This window comes from Ranitomeya variabilis, chromosome 6 (genome assembly GCF_051348905.1).
Source record: "Ranitomeya variabilis isolate aRanVar5 chromosome 6, aRanVar5.hap1, whole genome shotgun sequence".
Taxonomy (NCBI): Eukaryota; Metazoa; Chordata; class Amphibia; order Anura; family Dendrobatidae; genus Ranitomeya; species Ranitomeya variabilis.
Genome location: NC_135237.1, coordinates 354,645,748 through 354,660,643, shown reverse-complemented (window position 1 = coordinate 354,660,643; position 14,896 = coordinate 354,645,748). Strand labels below are relative to the sequence as shown.

At 44.3% G+C, this 14,896-nt stretch overlaps 1 protein-coding gene across 1 annotated transcript in view; it reads left to right on the top strand.

The window, feature by feature from the left end:
• Positions 1-14,896, top strand: part of DEK (DEK proto-oncogene) — an 86,462-nt gene that overhangs the window by 46,620 nt on the left and 24,946 nt on the right. The window contains exons 2-7 of the mRNA XM_077269951.1: positions 2,230-2,398; positions 3,766-3,861; positions 5,751-5,860; positions 6,411-6,505; positions 6,581-6,701; positions 6,813-7,010. Coding sequence (XP_077126066.1) covers positions 2,239-2,398; positions 3,766-3,861; positions 5,751-5,860; positions 6,411-6,505; positions 6,581-6,701; positions 6,813-7,010 — 780 coding nt within the window. The 5' untranslated portion in view covers positions 2,230-2,238. The remainder of the gene's footprint in view (positions 1-2,229; positions 2,399-3,765; positions 3,862-5,750; positions 5,861-6,410; positions 6,506-6,580; positions 6,702-6,812; positions 7,011-14,896) is intronic.

Here is a 14,896-nt window from a genome sequence, read left to right as displayed (position 1 = left end):
TATGGGGCCATAACGTTCCTGCAGCACTATATGGGGCCATAACGTTCCTGCAGCACTATATGGGGCCATAACGTTCCTGCAGCACTATATGGGGCCATAACGTTCCTGCAGCACTATATGGGGCCATAACGTTCCTGCAGCACTATATGGGGCCATAACGTTTGTGCAGCACTATATAGGGGCATAATGTTTGTGCAGCACTATATGGGGCAAGTGTCTGTATGGGGCCATAATTAACGTTTGTAGGGCACTACGGCATATGGGGCAAGTGTCTGTATGGAGCATCTTATAGGGCCATAACGTTTGTGCAGCACTATAAGGGGCAAATATCTTTATAGAGCATCTTATGGGGCCATAATCAGCATTTGTGCAGCATTATATTGGGCAAATGTGTCTATGGAGCATCTTATGGGGCCTTTATTAACCTTTATGCAGGATTATATGGGGCATATTTTAATATGGAACATATTATGGGGCCATAATGAACAGTATGGAGCATTATATGGGGCTCCTGATTCAATATGGATATTCAAAGACACTTAACCTACTGATGTCTCAATTAATTTTACTTTTATTGGTATCTATTATTACTTTTGAAATTTACCGGTAGCTGCTGCATTTTTCACCCTAGGCTTGTACTCGAGTCAATAAGTTTTCCCAGTTTTTTGTGGCAAAATTAGGGGGGTTGGCTTATACTCGGGTCGGCTTATACTCGAGTATATACGGTAAGTCCTCTTTTTCTCAGAAGAGGCAATTTGCATATTATATTTCCCAAGGAGCATTGCACGGCGAATAAGCCTCCTTACCTTGACAAGCCAGAGATGGTATGTCACTCTCCATAAGGAGAAAAGATACCGGTTTTCTTCAGGAAATTTCTGCAAGAAATCCGGACGTGTGCACATACCCTTACATCCGCAAAAAGGGTTAGCAATCTACAAGCCCTGTCTAGACAGCCTCCATACATGCAGTTTAGAGAAGATAATCATTTTGAAACCTGATCCTCTTTACCTTCCAAAAGTCGCTTCAAAATTTCATAGATTACAGGAAGTTGTTCTACCTTCGTTCTTTTCTAATCCCAACAGTGATAAAGAGCGAAAATTCCATTCTCTAGATGTAAGAAGGTGTCTTCTAAGATTTATTTCGGCTACTAGCTCTTGGAAGAAAGATAATTCCCTATTTGTATCCTTTTAGGGAGTTAGAATGGGGCTTAAGAGTGTCCACAAACACATTAGCTAGATGGATCAGGGAGGCAATCTCTCTGTCTTATTCAGCAGGTGGCGTTCAGATCCCGGAAGGTATTAAAGCTCACTCCACTCGAGCCATGGCTACTTCCTGGGTGGAGAGATCAGAGGTGTCGATTGAAGACATTTGTAAGGCGGCCACATGGTCTTCTCCATCTACTTTTCTTAAACACTATAGACTAGATCTGGGTAGCTCCTCCGATCTCACATTTGGGAGAAGGGTGCTTGAAGCAGTTGTCCCTCCCTAGTCTTTTACTTCTCTGAAAGTCTCTCGTGGTGCTGTCATGGCGACTGAATAAATACGTAAGCAACTTACCGGTAGCGGTGTTTTTCAGGGCCCCATGACAGCACCCTTATATTCCCTACCCTTTTCTCGTAGGGGTCAACACCTTCTTTCCATTAAGTAGTTTTCACCGGGTGACTTGTACTATGTTTAAATTGTTTATATGCTACTAACCAGGGAGGTCCTCTCATGCTCTGTAAACCAGCTGATGCGGGAGAGAGGTGCCGCCCTTTTTATGTCTGTAGGTTTCCTGTCCCTGAAGGGCGGAGCCCCTCTCGTGGTGCTGTCATGGGCTCCTGAAAAACACCGCTACCGGTAAGTAGCTTACGTATTTCTGAGAGCTGTAACATTTTACATCTTTGGGAGGTGGAGCTGGATGAGGGACTTCTTTTTTTTTTTTTTTTTTTTTTGTGTGTGTGTGTGGTTTTTTTTTTGCACCCTGGGCCGATGTTCTTGTTTATTCCATTTTGGGGTAGATATGATGTTTTGATAGCAGTCATATGTTGTTAAGGGGGTTAAACAGCCATTGCACATTCATGGTAAATGCCTCATGTAAAACCAAAGATCATTGCTACAGTCTTTGATCCCCATACAGTTTGCACTATTGAGATTTGGGTTTGCGAAAACACGGGGTTTAGTAAGATCTGCTTGCAACACTGACGCTTGTTTTCCTTTTGTGGGTGTTTATTTATTTTTTTTTTTCAGAGGAGAAACATGTCATCAGCTGCAACATCAGATACACTTAAAGAGGAATCTGAGACTGTGGAGAAGGCCACAGAAGAGAAAGCAAAGGACGAGACTGCCAATGGAAGTGAAGAAGAAGAAAATGATGAAGAAGAGGAAGATGACGATGAAGAGGATGATGAGAAAAAAGGTCTGTACGTTTAGTATAGACTGTCAAAATGTGAAATACATCATGTAATATGCTGGAGTTAGGAATAAGGGCTTATTTAGACTCCACCTGCAGACATTAAAGGATATCTGATCTGTGGTCTTTAATAGACTGGTTAGACAGGTTAACTGCGCTTCATGCACAAAGTGTGATTGTTAATGCCATCGTTCTGTGCTCATAGAGCATCATGTTCTTGTCCTGAACATGTGCTGTTAAAAATGGTGATTTCTAAGCAAAATGTCCCCCCCCCCCCCAAATGAGCAAGAGTTTTGTTCATTTGATATTGTGGTTGGCCACAGTGCAGTTTAATTTACATTACTTTGTGAACCTGCATTTCATGTATCTCTTGACTCCTTGGCACGTCAACAGTATAGCATTGTTCTGAGTACAAGTAATAAATATCTTTATTTTTATTTAGCGCTATCATATTCCGCAGCGCTTTACAGTTTGCACACATTGTCATCGCTGTCCCCAATGGGGATCTCCAATGACTTGTTTCCAATGTTCAGTTAAATGGTCAATACAAACATTAAGGGAATTTTTCAACATGACTTTGTTGGGGAGAGCTGTGGATATAACATCCATATAAAATTTGGAAAAACCCTTTTATATGCTGTAAAAGACTGATTAGTGGTGTAATTCTAGCCGGTCATTGATGTTGCTGTGAGCTGACACCAACAAATCGTTAGGGTTTTTTTGTTTTCTTTTTTTAAAGGGAATTTGTCAAGTGATTTATGTCCATACCACAGGTCGTATGAATCCGAACCTGGTTGCACGGTTGTAGAAAGTAATATTAATTTATGAAATTCCAGCCAGGAGCCATAGATGAAGATTAGACTAGTCAGGCTCTGCCCCTAGACAGGTCTTAACAATGCTGCTGGTGGTTGATGCTTTTTTTTTTCTTAGGCATGTACATATGGAGAGATTTTACAAGGGACAGTGGCAAGAGTTGTCCGAGGACAGAGGCGGACAAGTCTTGTCTCTGGCAGTATCTTCAAAGTGTTTTGAGTATTTCAGAGAACAGCATTGTCTAGCTACAATTAATGCTATTTGCGGTTTGGGTAGTATGAATCGTGTGGTGGCTTCCTGTAACTTTATTTCAAATTTTGCTGAGGGACAGTACCCCCATTTTGCTCAAGACTCGTTTCACATGTCTGTTCCTTTTTAAGAATAGACAAGTGGAATAAGTAATCGGTTGCATCAGTTATGCAAAGTGAAGCAGGGACTATATTGATTAGTATGTAGTCTTTTAGAATGGAATAAGTTGCTCTGCATGCAGGACTACAGATTTATTTTTTATTTATTTTTTTTAATTAAATAAAAGGATGATTTCTGTTTTTTTCACTCAGAAAAGAGCCTTATTGTAGAGGGCAAAAGAGAAAAGAAGAAAGTGGAGAGATTGTGCTTTGAATCGTCAGTGAAAAAAGAACCAGCCTTAACTGAAGGTAATGACTTTATTTCACTTGTAGTGTATAGCAGTATATATAGACATTGGGCAGCTTTTTTGTCATGGCCTATTGTGTGTCCACAATCATTGGTTATGTCGCTGAACATGTAAAACGCAATCTTCATGCTGCTTTCATCCAGTATGAAAGTGCCCAATATTTCCTCAATATTATACATAATGGTACCAATCCACAATGCTTACTTACTGCATGATGTGATACAACATCAGTTTGTGACTATGCAAAGTGTTGTCATATGTGGCCTTATTCTGAAGGGGTGCCCAGAATATGGCATTTTGATTGTTCGCATGGTGGTATTCAGCAGCTGAGATGAATAGTGTTCACTGTTAGGCTATGTGCACACGGTGCGGATTTGTCTGTGGATCTGCAGCGGATTGGCCGCTGCGTATTCGCAGCTGTTTTCCATGCGGTTTATAGGACCATGTAAACCTATGGAAAACTAAATTCGCAGTGCCCATGGTGCAGAAAATACAGCGCGGAAGCGCAGTGTTGTATTTTCCGCAGCATGTCAATTCTTTGTGCGGATTCCGCAGCGGTTTACACCTGCTTCTCAATAGGAATCCGCAGGTGTAAAACCGCAGGAAATCCGTGGTAAATCCACTAGTAAAACGCAGTGCATTTTACCTGCTGAGTTTGCAAAAACGGTGCGGAAAAATCCGCACACGAATCTGCAACATGGGCACATGGCCTCAAAGGGAATCTGTCACCACTTTTTTGGCATATCATGTAAAAATATTCAGTTTAGTGTCAGCTATGCATTATACAAGTACTTTTTATACCTCTTGACTCCCCACCAATGATACATAAATACCGTTTTTATTCCTCCCACCATGTATGTAAATATGCTCGGCCCGGTCTGATGGGCGGGGCTTATTGTCAGTCTCCACCCCCTCCTCGTCTTGCTGTACATATTCGTTTCTGTGAATATCACAGATGGCGTACAGTTACCGCTTGTGCACATTCAAATGGCCTCTCGCACATGTGCAGTATGCTTTGCCCAACTGTGGGCAAAGCATAAAATCAGTATTGCGCATACGCCATGGTTTTCTATGGCCCGGAAGTATACAAGTATACTTAAGGCCGTAGCATGCAAGCGCGTATGCGCAATACTGTTTTTCGGCTTTGCCCACAGTTGGGCAAAGCATACTGCACACGCGTGAGGGACCATTTGAATGCGCACACGCGGTGACACTACGCGAACGCAGGAATTACCTAAAGGGAATGCGTAGAGCAAGCCAAGAGGGGGGGAGAGATGGACAATAAGCCACGCCCATCGGACTGGACCGAGCATATTTACATACACCGCAGGATGAATAAAAACGGTATTTATGTATCATTGGTGGGGAGTCAAGGCGTATAAAAAGTACTTGTATAATGCATAGTGACACAAAATTGAATGATATTTTTACATGATATGCCAAAAAAGCGGTGACGGATTCCATTAAAAAGGAGGTACATCATGTTTTATAGTAAATTTGAAAGCTGGTGGCTCAATCACCGGCAGTTTGTAAAGTATGTTCTCTGAAACCCTGCAGCATGTCAAACATGCCTTGCTGAAATCTTACAGCCGCTGTTTAATACATTTTGCCCGTGGCTTAAGCAGCATGCATCGTCTGTCAGGTTCCCTTTATGGGAATATTTGCATTGGGAGGATCTGTAGCTTTAATAAAACCTGCAAGTGTCAATATGTATCCACGTATTGCTTTTGCATTGACCACTTTTATTGGTAGCATGGTTAACTGTATTCAGTGGAACATCTCTCCACTTGATGCGTTAATATTCAGATTTCTTTCAATTACTCTGATTTTGGCCTTCAACAGTTTGTAGGATGCGTGGGAATTTCATTCTTTCATTCCTGCCTTTTTTAGGAAAGGGAAAAAAGCTGTATGATATTGAAAGAGTACAATTCTTTTTAAAGAAAAAGAAATGTGAAGAATTAAGACTCTTACATCGATTGCTTTTCAATCGTCAGGGCACAGTAAGTATGACATGGATAACTTTTGATCTCCATTTCTAATCTTTTATCATAACATGTGCTATAGCATCATGTATATTGGTCCCCTGTTTCAGATAAATGTTTAATTAGACATTACTTTTAAGAAATGCACAATTAAATAATTTTACAGTTATTTGTCCCAGTTCCCTTAAGTTTCCCTGCAGTGACTGTAACCAATATATTAGCAAATATTTCAAGATGCTGATAATATCCAGCCTGATAATAAGGTTTGGAGCCTGGAAGATCCTAAATGTTTGCTTCATGGTTGGAATATATTAGACCTGAAAATGGGCAGAATAATCTGGTAATTTATGAATGGGTATTGGACATCTCATCTGGTTTGCATGCATTACACTGTCTATGCTGTGGATTTGATGTTTGGGCTATGTATTCTTTTTATGAAACAGTTTTTACATATTTGCATACAAAATAAATTGACTTTTTCGTTCTTCAATTTTGTGTATAATATGCAGCAATTCATTAGAAATATCAGGAAGGTGCAAGACTGATTGCTATAACTGCTTCTTTTTAGGTGAACATGGTAAAGAAAAATATTGGTCAGTTTAATGGATTTCCATTTGAAAAAAGCAGCGACCTATACAAAAAGAAAGAGGATATGCTTAAGAAGTACGTATTTGTTGATGGATTGTGGGGGATGGGTGAATGTTGTATTTTTTCAATGTTTTTGTATCCCCCACCTAGGTTTAAAAAAGACGACTTAAAAAATATCTGTGGTGTACTTGATCTGGAAAAATCTGGAGCGAACAGTGAATTGGTTTCTAGAATTATAACTTTCCTCATGGAGCCAAAGTCTACTGGGAAAGTATGTATTAAACTATTAGTCTTGAAAGTTGATCATTGTGAATGTCAAATTACCAGTGTCTTCAAAAATGTTACATTATTTTTTAACAAACTATTTATGCTCCCCTTCCAGCCTCTGCCAAAATCCAAATCAAAGCCTCCTAAAGGTGGTAAAAAAGAACGAAGCAGCTCTGGATCTGCTCGAAGATCAAAGTCTCGTAGATCCAATGTAATTTTGACTGACGAGTCTAGCAGTGAGGAGGAGACAAAGGATAAAGAGGAGTCTTCAGCTGATGATCAGGAAAGTGAGGAGGAAGTAGAAGATGAAGAGGTACAAATGAGAAGTGTGTGATCATTACTCTATTCAATCTATGGTGGTTCCACATGTTTACTACCACTCTCATATTCCCACAGTAGTGATTGGAAAGGGGCTCAGATATGCACAGCGCAGCTTCATTCATGTGGAATTGGGAACCTTTGTTCCTAAGATCCCACCGGTCTAAACTAGCAGTGATCTCATATTTTATCACCTGTCCATGATAAGTGTTTAGGGTATAACCTTCCTTTATATAGAGATGCAAAGATAGACAGACATTATTATCTATGCTAGGTATTTTGTGAAAGCCCGGAGGCCCCCGCAGGTCTATTGCTGTGATGCGGTGGCCGCTGGGAGCGGCATATGCTCAGATTGAGATCGCGGCACTGAGATCTCGTCCCAAGATCTTGAGCATGCGCCGCCCCCCCTGCAGCCATTTTCCCTGAGGCCACCGCATCGCAGCAATTGATTAGCGGGGGCCTCCGGGGTTTCACAAAATGCCTGCGGAGCCCTGCCGCACCACAGAGCATCACCACCGCACCTGTTGCAAAATGCCAGCAGAACCACCGGGAACCCCAGAGCACCACCGCTGCACCAGCCTGAGATGGGATTTACCGGAGGCCACTGCACCAGCCTGGACCACCGAACAACCCCTGTCACCACGCTCTGTGCCGATCTCCCCCCGGTAAGCTGAGTTCGGACTGTAAGACGGACCACCATTTGACACTTTTTTTTTTTTTTTTTTTCCTCCTATTTTCCTTCTGAATATTTGGGGTACGTCTTGTGGTCCGGGGGCGTCTTATAGTCCGAAAAATACGGTAGTTAATAACATTTTCCACATGTCTACTTTACATCAGCATAATTTTAGAAACTTTCTTTTTCTAACTTCATAAAAAATTAAAGTTGTTCAACAATTTTTTCCATTTTTCCAACCAAATTTGCAAAACCATTTTTATTAGGAATATTACATTTTAAGTGACTTTGAGGGGGGGGCCTATGTGACAGAAAATCCCCAAAGTGACACCATTTTAAAACTGCACCCCTTAAAGTGCTCAAAACCACATTCAAGAAGTTTATTAACGCTTCTAGATGATTCACAGGGATTAAAAGCAGTGTAGAAGGAAAAATGAAAATTTTATATTTTTTTCCCCTCAAAATATTGTTTTAACATCAAATATTGCATTTTCACAAGGGTAACAGGAGAAAATGGACAATACAATTTGTGCAATTTCCTCTGAGTACACTGATGTGGTGGAAAACTACTGTTTGGGTGCACTGGTGGGCTCAAAAGGAAGGATCACTATTTTGACTTTTGGAGCTCAAAATTGGCTAGAATAGATAATGGACGTCATGTCACGTTTGCAGAACCCTTGATGTGCCTAAACAGTGGAAACCCCCCCACCAGTATCCTAATTTTCAAGCCTACAACCATCAAGGAATTAATCTAGCTGCCTGTGCACCTTGATTCTCCCCCCCAAAAATTTTTTAATTTGGCCCCAAATGTTTAATTTTCACAAGGGGTAGCAGAAGAAAATGGATTCCACTATTTGTGCAATTTCTCCTGAGTACGCAGATACCCCATATGTGGTGGAAAATTGATGTTTGGGTGCAGAGCTCGAAAGGGAAGGAGCGCCATTTGACTCTTTGAATGCAAAATTTGCTAGAAAAGATAATGGACGCCTGCAGAGCCCTTGACATGACAACCGCAGAAACCCCCACAAGTGACCCCATTTTGGAAACTACATTTCTTGAGGAATTAATCTAAGGGTGTAGTGACAATGTCTAAGTCTCAGACGATTTAATCGTTTTATACCCTTGGCTGAGTAAATGGGGAAACTAAATTTTTCACTGAAATGTTGCTTTTATCCCAAGCTTTCAGTTCTCAAAAGGGGTAATAAGCGAAAACGAAAGGTGCAATTTGTCCAGAGTACGTGGTCAAAAACTACTTTTGAGACATAGTGCAAAAATCAGAAGGGGAGAAGCACCATATTGTAGTGCAGATTTTGCTGCAATGGTTTTCAGGTGCCATGTCTCATTGGCAGGGCCCCACCGTCACCTAGTTTTACAAACTAAAACTTTCAATGAATGTGGCCGTACAGTACTGCATATGCATATATGGGGGGGGGGGAGAATTCTGCTCTTCTGGCACTGGGGGGGGGGGGGGACGACTCTGCATACTAATAATATGTATTTATTAGTATGCAGAGTCCCTAAGTGCCAGGGAATTTATCTAGGAGTGCAGTGACCATTTTGGGTGTTTTCAAGAAACAAGCATCATTGGCTTGGTGAAGACTGCATATCTGCCATTGAAGTGCCCAGTGCATGCACCTGGAGACGCGCACCTGTAAACTGTTTTTAATTTTTCTAACACAATAAAAATTGTTTTTATTTTTCGGACCGTAACACATTTGAACTGACTTTGAGAGGTCTAAGTGACAGAAAAACTCTTGAGGGTGCTTCACAGGAATTAAAACAATGTGTAAGGGGGAAAAAAATTTCCATAAAAATGTTGCTTTTGCCCCAAATTTTTCATTTTTACAACAATAACAGGAGAAATTGCACAACAAATTGTATAATTGTATGGTACATTTTCTCCAGAGTATGCCGATACTTTATATGTGGTGGGAAGCTACTGTTTGGGCGCAGGGCTTGGAATGGAAGGAGTGCCATTTGTCTTTTGACTGCAAAATTGTCTGGAATCGATAGCTGATACCATGTTGCATTTGCAGAACCCCTGATGTGCCTAAACAGTGGAAAGCCCTCACAAGTGACCCCATTTTGGAAACTACATCCCTCAAGGAACTTACCTAGATGTGTGGTGAGCACCTTGAACCCACGGGCGCTTCACAAAATTTTAGAACGTTGTGCTGTGAAAATGAAGAAGAAAAAAAACACATTTTCCAGAAAAATGAAAATGTTGCTTCAGACCCACATTTTTCATTTTCACAAGATTAACAGAAAAAGTATCCCCAAATTTGTTGTGCAATTTCTAATGAGTACACAGATACCCCATATGTAGTGGAAAACCAGTGTTTGAGCACACGACATGGCTCTGAAAGGAAGGAGCGCCAGTTGAATGCTGGAGTGCATTTTTGGCTGGAATAGATAGATTGTGGATGCCTTGTCACAAATAGCAGAAATCCCCACAAGTGGCCCCATTTTTTCAACTACACCTCTTTAGGAATTCATCTAAGGGTGTAGTGAGCATTTCTAACCCTCAGTTGATTCACAGAATTGTATAACATTGGACTAACTAAATGGAAAATACCATTTTTTTTTTCCACTAAAGTGTTACATTGGCTGGCCCCAAGTTTTTAATTTTTCAAAAGGAATAATAGGAGAAAATGAACGGTACAATTCTACGCATTTTCTCTTGAGCATTCCAATATCCCATATGTGGTCAACAACTACTTTTGAAGCCCAGTGCAAAGCTCAGAAAGGAAGGAGTGTCATGTAGTGTACCCCCTTCATATGTTAAGCGCCTTGGAATAAATGGTGCTATAATAATGAATAACAACAATATTGGAGTTCCAATTTTTCTGGAATGGTTTCAGGGTGCCATGTCACACTGGCAGAGCCCCCTGAGGTGCCAGAACAGAACCCCTCTATAAGGGACCCTGTTTTGCAAGCTAACCCCCCTAATGAATTTGTCTAGGGGTGCCGTTAGCATGTTGACACCACATATGCCTCACATATAATTTTATACCATTGGACACTGAAGAGAGAATTACATTTTTACCACTAAAATGTTTTGGCCCCAACCTTTTAATTATATAAGGGTTAGTAGGAAAAAATGTACTTCAGTGTGCCTGAAAAGTAGTTCCCAATCACAGTACAAATCCCAGAAGGGAAGGAGTGCCATATTGCAGTGCAGATTTGGTCATTTTGGTTTGCAGGTATCACGACCCACTGGAAGAGTCCCTGAGGTACCAGAACAGCAGAACTCAACGTTAACACCCACCCCACCTTCGTGTCCCCATTTTACAAATCACACCGCTCAGAGTTCATCTAATGGTTCAATTATCATATTGACACCATTGGTGTCACCGATTCCCATTGGACAGTGAAGAAAAAATAATTACATTTTTAATAACAAAATGTTCCTTTAGCCCCAGATTTCTCATGTTCACACTGGGAAATGAGTAAAGATGGAACCAAAATTTGTCCCACAAATTCTGCTTAACATGGATATACTCTATATGCGGCTGTGCAGTGCTGCTTGGCCACACAGCGAGACTCTGGAGTGACGGAGCGCTATTTGACTCTTAGAGAACAAACTGTACTAGAATAGTCTGCGGACTCCATATGCAGATCCCCAAAGTGCCAAAAGAGCAGAATACCTCCCTCAAATGAACTCGTTTTGGGAATTTATCTGCAGGTGTAGTAACTATTTCTTTCTCACCTCATTGGGGGACACAGGTAACCATGGGTGTATGCTGCTGTCACTAGGAGGCTGACACTATGCAAATAAAGAAGTAACTCCTCCCCGGCAGTATACACCCTCCGACAGGCACCAGGCAACTCAGTTTTTGCTTAGTGTCTGTAGGAGGCGGACCTGGATCTAACACCAGATCCGCATTTCTTTTACAGGGATTGTTGTTTGTTATTAATCATTTCTCCTTTCTTTTTCAGATATTTGCTTCAGGGTAACAGGGTGCAGTTTTCTCACCGTTTTCCCCAATTTTAGCGACGGAGAGAGCAGTGTGGTATCACCCACATCGCACCCTCTCGGACCTGCTGGGCAGGACTTTGTCCCCTGTCACCCATTCGGGTGTTCAGGGTGACCCTCTCGGTGGCCAGTCCTGCCCTTTTCCCCTCCTCATCCCTCTCCTCGGAGTGGGCTGAGAGGAAGACGGCGGTCACTTCCTGTGACCCTCTCTGCGCCGGAGTTTCGTGGCACGGGAAGGAGGACTTCATTCCAGGACCCTCTCCTCTGGCAAGGGATCCTGATGCGTTCCTCAACATCAGGTAGGGAACCTTAAAGCAACATGTAGAAGGCAGCGCAGGATGATCCCCGGCCCCCCGCCCTGCAAACGATCTTTTAAAGGGCCCTGCCGGAGCACATTATATGGAAGGGGGTAATAGCTTTGCGGGTGCGACAGTCACAGGGGTAAGAGTAAAGAAGGGGGCTTTTTTCTTTCTTATATCGCCGCATGGCAGATCTTTGAATCTCTTATTCAAACCTGCGCCCGCCATTTTTTTTCCGGCTTCATGCAGCCTTCTTTGGCGCCCGGCCGACCACGCCCCCTTGCGGCGCCCTGCATTCCGGCGGCCAGGAGTCCAGCGCTCTCAGGGGTGTTCCTTCTCTCCTCTTCGGCGCTTGTACGCGCCCACCTCGTCGCGTGGTTCCCGCGCTCCACAGCGACTTCCTCTTCCGGCCAGCGTCTCCTGCACACCGAGTGGGTCACCATTAGCCCGGGGGTACACAGGCACAGACTCCTGCGGCTTCCGCTGTCGCTGTCCTTCAGCAGGCTCAGCGCTACTGCCCTCCCGGGCTCCACTCCTCCCGGCAGTACTTCTCCGCTCCTGGACAAGGTAATATCTCTACCTATGTCCGACCCCACTCCAGCCTTTGCCACTACGGCCATCCATTACGCCTGCGCTCACTGTCTTCTCCTTTCTGCACATCCTGCGTTCCTCCCACCGTGTCCGTCCCTCAGGAAGCTCCTAGGTCTTCGAATGAGTGCACCCCCCCTCCCCCGGAGTGGGCTGTTGAAATGTCTCAATCAGTGTCTGACCTGACTAAGGTGTCTCAGTCTCTGGTCCAGGCACTTGAACGTATCCCGCTTCTGTCTAGTGCCACCAGTGCCACGAACGCCTCACACGGCGATTCGCTCGCACCTGTCCTAGACCATCACCGGACAAGAGACAGAAAAAGGACCTTATCTAGATCCTCTTCCAGTTCCCTGGACCACGCCGGGGTTCCCCAATCTGCCCGTTCCCCCTCCTCGCAGGCGGACGTCGGGTCTGACCTATCCTTTCAGTCGGAATCTGACTCTGATGCAGATCAGACTTCCGGAACGCAGGAGATGGTAGATAGCCTTATTTCAACTATTGTTCAGACGCTTGAACTTAAGGAGGATGAGGCAAGCTCTCAGGACGTCTCAGTCGCGTTTAAACGGATTAAAGTCCCTCTAGGATCTTTCCTAATCACAGGGAGTTCGACAACACTACCTCTACACACTGGGAAAACCCTGGTAAGCGTTTCCAGGGCAGGAAACGACTAGACGTGTTAAACCCGTTTCACTCCGACCTGGTCAACAAATGGTCCGAGTCTCCTAAGGTCGACCCTCCCGTGTCCAGGCTATCCTCTCAGACGGTTCTGTCTATTCGGGACGCGGCTTCCCTTAAGGACCCCACGGACAGACAAATCGAGGCATTAGCAAAATCTGCATTTGAGGCTTCCGGAGCCTCCCTCTGCCCTAGTTTCGCCTCCTCCTGGGTAGCCAAGGCTGTGTTAGCCTGGGCCAAAACCCTGCGCAGAGGCATTTTGGCCTCTGCTCCTGCTGAGGAACTGTCCGATTTGGCGGATCAGATTTCTCTTGCGGGTAAATATCTCATGAATGCATCCCTTGATGCGGCGGCCTGCTCGACTAGGGCTAACAGCAACATTGTGGCCATTCGCTGGGTTCTTTGGCTAAAAGCGTGGAATGCTGATCCCGCTTCTAAAAAATCCCTCACTGGTCTACCCTTCCAGGGTTCTAGACTCTTCGGCACGCAGCTGGATCAAATGATCTCAGACGCTACGGGTGGTAAGAGTACCTCCTTACCCCAGTCCAAGCCAAAGCGTACCTTCAACAGGAGGGGCCCCCAGTCCTTTCGTCCCTTTCTGTCCTTTGCCTCCTCAGGAAACCCCAATCAGGACCGCTCTTCCTCACAAGGAGACCGGAAGAAGCCTTCTTTCAGGCCTCCCCCGCGCTGGAGAGCTAAGAGCCACTCCTCAGAACCATCTGGACCTCGAAGCCACAGGTTTTCTAATAAATGACGGTTCACCCCCACCTGGAAATTCCTCCAGGGTGGGAGGCCGGCTTCTTCTGTTCTCAGAGGTTTGGCTTTCGGTAGTCGACGACGCCTGGGGCAGGGAGATCGTCACGTCAGGCTACAAAATAGAATTTTCTTCTCCCCCAGGAAGTCGTTTCCTGCTCTCTCGTCCTTCCAAACAGCCCTCCCATCTCCCAGGGCTTCTCCAGGCCATCGATTCGCTCCTCGCCTCAGGAGTCTTAGTTCCGGTGCCTTATTGCAAGCGGTTTTCGGGTTTTTACTCAAACCTGTTCGTGGTTCCAAAAAAGGACGACTCTCCGTCCAATTTTGGATCTCAAGCAGTTGAACCGCCATCTCCGGATTCGGCGCTTCAGGATGGAGTCCCTACGCTCTGTGGTCGCGTCCATGGAACCGGGAGAGTTTCTGTATTCCGTGGACATCCAAAATGCGTACCTTCACGTCCCTATTTGCGTACGGCATCAGAGATTCCTCCAGTTCACGATCCAAGAACATCACTATCAGTACACGGCTCTCCCCTTCGGTCTGGCGTCTGCGCCCAGGGTCTTTACGAAGGTCATGGCAGCTGTCATGGCCATTCTACTTTCAAAGGGGATTCTGGTAATCCCATACCTCGACGACCTCTTGATCAAGGGTCCATCCTGTCAGGATTGCAGCCAGAGCCTCCAGCTTACTCTGGACATGCTTCTAAGCCTTGGCTGGATAATCAATTACCAGAAGTCTTCCTTGATTCCATCTCAGCGTCTGGAGTTCCTGGGCATGGATTTTGATACCGCTCAGGTCTTTCTCCCCAAGGAGAAGTTCCTTTCTCTTCGTCGGGGCGTCAGAGCGCTAAAGAGCCCGAATCTTCTGTCTCTCTGCCTCACCATTAGGGTTCTGGGGAAAATGGTCGCTTCTATCGA